At 33.2% G+C, this 8,982-nt stretch overlaps 1 protein-coding gene across 2 annotated transcripts in view; it reads right to left on the reverse strand.

Annotated features, from left to right (window-relative positions):
- The window catches only part of LOC106871625 (mucin-5AC), a 591,942-nt gene that overhangs the window by 162,740 nt on the left and 420,220 nt on the right, over positions 1-8,982 (reverse strand). For both annotated transcript variants that reach the window (XM_014918237.2, XM_052977025.1), the window contains exons 6-7: positions 3,206-3,328; positions 1,561-1,716 (exon numbers count right to left, since the gene is read on the reverse strand). In XM_014918237.2, coding sequence (XP_014773723.1) covers positions 1,561-1,716; positions 3,206-3,328 — 279 coding nt within the window. The remainder of the gene's footprint in view (positions 1-1,560; positions 1,717-3,205; positions 3,329-8,982) is intronic.

The raw sequence follows: 8,982 nt of genomic DNA on the forward strand, positions 1-8,982 counted from the left end.
TATATATATATTATTAAGGTGGTGAGGTGACTCAATCATTAGCACGCCATCAATGTGATGGTGAGGTAAAAAGATTATTTTTATTATTATAATATTTATAATAATAATAATAATAATAATAATAATGGTTTCAAATTTTGGCACTGGACCAGCAGTTTTGAGGGTAGGGGAAGTTGATTATATCAACCTCAGTGCTCAACTGGTACTTATTTTATCAACCCTGAAAGAATGAAAGGTAAAGTTGACCTTGGTGGAATTTGAACTCGGAATGCGAAGACAGATGAAATGTTGTGAAGCATTTTGCCCAACATGCTAATGATTCTACCAGCTCACTGTCTTTTAATAATAATCATAATCCTTTCTATTATAGGCACAAGGCCTGAAATTTGTGGGAGGGGACTAGTTGATTACATCGACCACAGTGTTTCACTGGTACTTAATTTATCGACCTTGAAAGGATGAAAGGCAAAGTCAACCTCAGCGGAATTTGAACCCAGAAAGTGAAGACGGGTGAAATGCTGTTAAGCATTGATGTTGTGCACTGTTCTCTCACTCAATGATAACAATAATAATAGTAATAATAATAATAATAATATGACATGCGGTTCAGATTTTATATCCTTGGTTAGAAAGAAGCTTGTTTTTCACATAACAATTTAGCTTACTATCACATTCTTTCCTTTCTTTCTTCCATTGCTCATCTTTACTTTCTTTCTTCCATTGCTCATCTTTACTTTACTCCTTCTAGTATTACACACAGCAATATTCTAAATTTACTTCCTTCACATTGCTCCCTCTTAAAGAAACTGATTATATGTCTCATTGTTGTAATGCATATACACACACACGCATATCGACACACATTTACATACAGGCCAAGCAGTATCGCATTTCTAAGTGGCAGTATTCAGCCCTTTATTTTTTTACTAGTTTTCTTCCTTAAACGCTGCGCCTTTCCTTAATCCTGGCTCACTCATTTGAACTCAGTATTATTAATCTGCAATTTGAACTAAATTGTACTCTTTCTTACTTCCAAATAACCCCCTCACATCCAGTAAGAACCCTTGTAGACATGAGTTTTGACTTTCATCTTTCCATTATAACCTCAAATATACCAAACAAAAAAAAGGTGCCCCCAAAAGCCAACAAAAATAAGACTATTCCATGAAGGTAAAGAACAACAGCTAAATAGCTATATGTACACACACACATATATGTATATATAAAATCAAAACAACAATAACAAGGAAACAAACAAAAATGCTTCTAGCATACATGAATTATGTATTTATTCTAATCAATGCCAAAATCAATAAAGCTAAGAGAAGACGATAGAATACAAAATGAGTAAGATGATAAGAATAATATTGTTAGGGATTGAAAACAGAGATGATATCAATAAATATACACACACACACACATAATATAGAAGGAGAATGAATGAATAACAAAAACCCAAACAAAATAATCAAAATGAAAAATAATAATAAAAAAACACATGGTGAATGTGATAAACAAGGGAAGAAGATAAAATCTTGAAATAATGATCAAACAACATACGTGGTCAGCGGGCTCCATCCCTGCATTATAGAGGCCGCTGCTTGGACGTGACTGGGCCATTGTTCCAAGTGCAATTGAATCTAAGCTGCCCATTGACATTTTACGTGAAGGCATGTACATGTGCAGCTTCTGACAACGCCTGCGATGCACAATTATCTGAAATGATAGAAATTTTCTGTGAATGAGTATGGATACATGAATGTTTCTTCTGAACATATGTGTGCATGTGTGTATGTGTGTGTTTGTACATGAATGTATTACATACATACATATATATGTATACACATACATACGGCAAGCTTCTCAGTTTCCATCTACCAGTCCTACTCATAAGACATCAGTTAGTTTGAGACCAAATGGTAGATACCTGGGGCCATGTCTATTGCCATGTGATTGCAAAGCAAATTTTGTAACAACACATAGCCATGCTTGGTCCTTCACACACACACACACACACACATTTATATACATATAAATAACACACACACACATATTGATAGATATGCATACATACATACATACATGCACATATACATATGTGTATATGTTTATAATTATGTAGATATTCACACACACACACATGGTCCTATATATATATATATATATATAAAGTTGGTGCATAATTATTGCGGCTTTTTTCAACAAATTTTATTCAACAAAACCAATAACAACATGTAACAAAAACATCTTTAAATGATTATTCAGGAGCATATTCACCATCTACTTCAATTACTGTCTCCCATTTGCTTGCCAGATGGTCAGCCCGTCATTTAAAGATGTTTTTGATAAATATTGTTATTGTTTTTGTTGAATAAAATTTGTTGAAAAAAAGCTGCAATAATTATGCACCAACCCAATATATATATACACAAAATTGATAGATATATATAAAAGAATTATATATAACAAGGGCGCTTTTTTAAAAAGACACCAGCCTTGCTAAAAATAAGGGTCAAAAACACTCCAAAGCCACAAAAGTTAACACTATATTTTCACAGACATGTTTGGAAAAAAATTAAGTGTAATAAGGATTGCATCTACTAGTAGACTTGAGTGAGGAGAATCAAATGTGTTTTTTGGCACTAAATTCATAATAATAATTTCAAGTTAATCTTGCAAAAGTAAGACGCAATCCTTATTTCACTTAAATTTTTTCCAAATATGCCTGTGAAAATATAGTGTTAACTTTTGTGGGTGAGTGTTTTGACTCTTAATTTAGGAAAGCTGGTGTCTTTTAAAAAAAGTGTCCTTCTTATATTTAATTCCTTTATATATGTCTGTTAATTTTGCCCATATGGTTTTAGCTTGCGGCCGGAGTTGCATGAAACAATTGTATTGCATTACCTCTGGATATCCTTGTTGCTTGTTTTGATTTTAATCACCTTACTTTGAAATTGCATGGATAATACTGTATTAGTTTCTGGTGCCTCAACTTAAGTACCATATTCATCTGAATCTAAATTTTTGCTGAACTAATCTACCATACCCAAAGCATATGTGTATATATATATATATATATATATATATATATATATATATATATATGCCCTATCTGTATCAATTTGTTGCAACTACTTTTATACAAACATGATACAATTAATGTTTCAATATTAATAAGAACAAAGTGAGAAAAAGAATTACATACTTGCAATACAAGAAGAACAAGACATAACAGTCCTCCTATGGTGGTCAGTACAATTGCTATAGTAACAACTGTCTCCATGTTGGGGGCATCTGCATTCAATTGCTTCAATTTGACACTCTTTATCTGTAAAAAAAAGATATTTTTAAGTAATGAAAGCATTTTAAAAAATGTAGCCAAAGACATTTCCAAAATGTAAATTCAAATTTCTAATCCCACCTCATATTATGAAGAAATGATTATCTTCTTTGTAATTGCTCTAGAGAAACAACATGTGTAAAATATTTAGTTTTGCCAAAATTAATAATTCAAATAATAGTTTAAATAAGAAAAATTCTGATATTGTATAGGAAGGCCACATTTGAAAATGTGCATATATGCAAGTGGTAAAATTCTTGTATAATTAGTTATATTTTTGAATGTACATAATATAATATATTTTGTATAGTATATGTTGTATGAAATTTTATATCAATTTAGAAAGTTTTATATGCTGGCAATCTGATTTTCTTGTTTGAATCTGTCAAAGACCTTCAGAAATAAATTCCAAATTTGAAACAATGTTCTACTGCCCAAAGATTGTATCATATAATGTGTTGATAGTTTTGAGTTAGAGAGAAAAAATGTGTTCATAGAGAGTGAGGTGATAGCACCAATGTTGACAACAAAAGGTTTCTCTTTTTGTACAAAAGGCAAACTACATGAAAGTACGAAGTATGGATAAAGGTTATGATGTTAAACTGTTGTAAGACAGATATAATGGATGCAGATTATCCATGTAGGCTGGTGGGAATGGAATGAGACTGAGCAGAATAAGCCATGAGAGGGGTTAAAAACTGAAGGCATCAGTTAATGTCTGCAAGAGAGACAGATATATCATGAATTGATGATAAGGGATGTGGAGGGTGTAAAATTGCTGCAAAGAAAAGGTAACCATAGTAGAAGAAGATTCTATAAAGATATATGATATATAAAGATATTTAAATCAAGAAATACTGTGACCCATCAACATCATCATTACCAGCATTGTCACCATCAATTAATGTGTGTCCCCAATACTGGCATGGGTGGATAGTGTGTGCCTTACAAATGAGATGACAAAGAGTTGAGAAAACATGTTATGATGATGATGATGAAGATGATGGTAATGATGATGATTATCATCATCATCATCACCATCCTTTCATGTCCGTTTTCCATGCAGGCATGGGTTGGACTGTTTGACCAGAGCTGGCAAACTAGAGAGTGGCACCAGGTTCCAGTCTGATTTTGCTAGGTTTCTATGGCTAAGATACCCTTTCCAATGCCACCCACTTTAAAGAGTGTTCTGGGTGCCTTTTATGTGGCACCAACACAGGAGCTATTACATGGCACCATCTTGAATGCATTTTACATGGCGCCAGCATAGGTGCTTTTTACATGGGTTCTTGCAGGTTAATCCTCTTCAGCAGGGGGAATAGCATTAACACTTCTGCTGTGGCGGACAAGTCTTTTTGAGTGCAGCAAGTCACCAGATATCCCACTCCTTTGTCATCTCTTCCATAAGGTTCAGTGTCCTAGGATCACCCTTCAGATTATGTCATAACCCATGCAGGACAGAAATCAATAATATAGATGGTGATAATGATGATTGTTGACCTTATCTATTTCAACTTTAAATAACATTTATTGAGCATTCTTTTCAAATGATTGTTCCATCTTTCACTTAATAAAATATGCAGCAACAATGTTTGGTCTGAGGTGATATGTATTTGATTGAATGCCAGCCACCAGAGATAATTTCATATTTATTGTGTTTGAATATTGACAAGGGCTTTTTGATACAATAGAAAATACTATAACCTTCTGTTTAGTTCTAATCAATTGTTTGTTCAGTATTACAAACTTATATGTAAAGTGGAGTGAACAGAAATGGTACAGCATTAGACTAGCACCAGACTTAATAGTTTATATCATTTAATCTTATTTCCATGTAATATCATTACCAGTTTGAATATGCCAGTGGCAAGTTGAAACTCGTAAGCAAGCCATTCACTGTGTTTTGCCATGGAGAAAATTTCTCACTGTGGACTTGAACTTGCCACAAGTATATTTGAACTGATAATGACATTGCATTTATACACATCTCCACTTAGTGCTCCCACCTTGTAACTTATTTTTATAGCCAGAGTTCAATTCCTATCTCAATCAATTTTAGATCAATTTTACTTTACATCCCTCTAGAGCTGATAAAATATACAAATATAAAAACATATGGATTAACTGTGCCTCATCTTCATCTGTTTTGCATGAAAGATTTTTCTGCTGCAGGTGAGGAGAAACCAGAGCCATTAACCATTTAGTATTCAAACAGGCCATGTCAGGCCCAAACATTTTACTCATTTTGTCATATCTACCTTGCAGGTAGATGTAATAGGCCTGAATCTATGCATCATCAAAATGTTGAAGCTACAAGATAGCATATAATTAATTCAAAACAATGTGAATAAATAAGCATTACAGTTGACAGAGTAATATGAATGCTAAAGGGGTTAAAGAAATCTTTTCTTCATCTCTTGACTTGCTAGTAATAACAAGTGAATTTCCCTTGCATCATATCTTACTCCTTTTGTTATAATATTCTTCTTAATAATCTTCTGAATAACCCTAAATTTTAACTTTATACAATATGGCAATATTGTTTAAAATATTTAACTATAGTACCCCATGATAAAATTTCCCCATTTCATTATCAATGGTCCACTAGTGGCCTGCCCCTTTAATTGTCAGCTAACATCTTGATTTACAAAATCTCATGATATTGCTTCTAATAAATCTTGATAGTTTTTTTATGATTATATCCACTATGATTTCTGCCGACTCCCTCAGCCCACTTCCTAATAGGCACTGCTCTTTGTTCTTTTGGCCTTAGATATACAAAGATTTGATAAACTACTCTATAAATTAAAACTGACCCCATAAAACAGTGACAAGTAAAATCTGTTACAATTCTTTCTACTTTAGTAACTTCTAAGCTGAAGTGAAGACAGCATGTTCTTTATCTATCTCCTTGCCTTTTGGGAGATTTTAGGTAAAATTATACTAATGTGTCCATCTGTTTTAATTTAATTAAATTTTATGACTTTATGCTGCTGAGGATTGCTCTGCATTTAATTTAATGTAATGATTGCATTATTCAATTAAATGGAGTTGCTTGAGACGATCGTACTGCATTACCTCTGGATATCCTTGTTGCTTATTTATATATATATATATATATATATTAGAATGATCTGCATAAAAAGGTCATCAAGAAGAGTACTCCCTCTAATGAGTGCCTGATATTAATGTATGCGTTTCACTCCATATGTATTACACACACTACTAATAGTTTTATGTACATGACAAATGTGTTCATCAGGCACTGATTATTCGATGAAACCAAGAAGTTTAAATATAAAGAACCAGGGGAGAGGCAATGCTGAAGCAAACCATATTTAATGGAAGATTCCACTACAGGTGAGCTACTTAAACTTCTTGGTTTCATAGAATAACCAGCGCCTGATGAATGTTCTTGTATGTAAAACTATTAGCAGTGCGTTTAATAAATGTGGGGTAAAGTGCATACATTAACATATATATATATATATATATATATATGTGTGTATATATATGAGGGAGAAATGTATGTATGAGTCACTGCCTCCCACCTAATATAATAAACCCCTCACTTTATGTTTAGAAATTAAGATGTGCCTGTTCTGTCACGTTCTTATTTTTTACACTTTTGGATAGATATAACATTTCAAAATGACAAACAAGTGTAGTAATGCAGAAGAGATACATGACTACTCCAGTTGGAAAAGAGAGAGAGAGAGAGCAGAAGAGAAGTCTATTTTAATATTTGTAAATTGCTTGCTTTTCAGTGAATTAGAGCAATTGGCATATTAACTAGTTTGTAAAGAGTTAAGCTTTTTCTGCAAAGTAAACAGATTGGAGTTTAGTCTACAGCTGTAATTTTAATTTACATATTTGATTGATGCCGTTTGGAACTATCAAATCTAAATCTTCAGCATTCGATGATTTTAGGCTTGGCTCTTAGTAGAGTTTAATAACTTGTGTCAGTATATGAGCAGACATTATACATATATGACAATCCATGTCGATAATGATGGCCTAACTCCAAATAGTATAATCATGTTTCATATAGATACATTTTCAACGAGGTCAAACAGTCATCATCATCTTTGCATTTTAATATAAAGCACTTGGGCACACATGTGTGTGTGTGTGTGCATGCACACACACACACATCTTTTGCTTTACTTGTTTCAGTCATTTGACTGTAGCCATGCTGGAGCACTGCCTTGAAGGATTTTAACTGAACAAATCGATCCTAGGACTTACTTCATATATATATATATTTCTCAAAGCCTACTACTTATTCTATCAGTCACTTTTGCTGAACCACAAAGTTATGGGGATGTAAACACACCAACACCAGTTATCAAATGGTGACCATGGGGGTGACAAACACAGACACAAAACACACACAAATATATACATACATATATATATGATAGGCTTCTTTCAGTTTCCTCCTACTAAATCCACTCACAAGGCCCTGATCGGCTTGAGGCTATAGTAGAAGACACTTGCCCAAGTTTCTATGCAGTGGGACTGTACCCAGAACCATGTGGTTGGGAAGCAAACTTCTTACCACACAGCCACGCCTGGGCTGATATATATTCTTCCCAAAAGATATGCACACATAAACAGAGATGTAAGCATTACTTTCACACACGCATATGCACATTCACATGGTACTTTTCGTTAGTGTCAGATGCAACATGAAGCAAAAACTGTAAAGCCAAGAATTTTTAAATTTTTTTCTTCTTCTTTTCTTTATCTTTCTTTTATTTATTTATTATTTATTTGATATGCTGGTGAAATTTTAGAAGATGAAAGTTTCACACCAGGTCAATATCTTTAACTACAAAGTTCACACTCTGAGGGAGATAAATAAAATCTAAAAAAAAAAACATCAATCAATAAATGTATAATATAAAATAAAAATAAAAAATCTACCCCACATTCTCTTCCTTTGGCGAAACATGTTCTTTAGAAAGACATGTTCCACTGCATGCTTCAGTAAAACAAGATTTAAAAACAAATATGCACAATGTTAATTTCATGGTTCGAAGAATTCTCGTATAAACTTGAATAAACATTTTCACCAAGCAATCCAGTATCTGAATTTGTACAACTATCTAACCAATTTTGGCACTAAAAATGAATATAAAAATGTTAAATAAATAAATAAATGTTAAATGAACTTGAAAATGCTAATAAGTTTATAATTTTTTTCAACTATTACCCTCATGAGCAGAGATGAGTATTTTTTTTTTCTTCTTTTCTTCACTATTTACATCATCTATGTGGTTTCGATTGGTTTGATAGCTGTTCATTATTTAGCGCAGTTGTTTTCATCATCATCATCATCGTCATTACTTAATGCTCATTTTTTCCATGCTTATATGGGCTGGACAAAGTTTACTTGTGGTAGATTTTTTGGCAGCCAGATGCTCTTCCTGTCATCAACTCTCACCTGTTTTCAAGCAAGGCAATATTTCCCCACATGGCCAGACATGTTCTCACAGAATATTGGAAATGAACGACACTGCTTCTGCGACAGTGACATTGATTCACAATTATCATGTGATGTCAAGACAAGGAAACACACACAGGCTCTCTCTCTCTCTCTCTCTCTCTCTCTCTCTCTCTCTCTCTCTCTCTCTCTC

This window comes from Octopus bimaculoides, chromosome 2 (genome assembly GCF_001194135.2).
Source record: "Octopus bimaculoides isolate UCB-OBI-ISO-001 chromosome 2, ASM119413v2, whole genome shotgun sequence".
In the NCBI taxonomy this organism is placed as follows: Eukaryota; Metazoa; Mollusca; class Cephalopoda; order Octopoda; family Octopodidae; genus Octopus; species Octopus bimaculoides.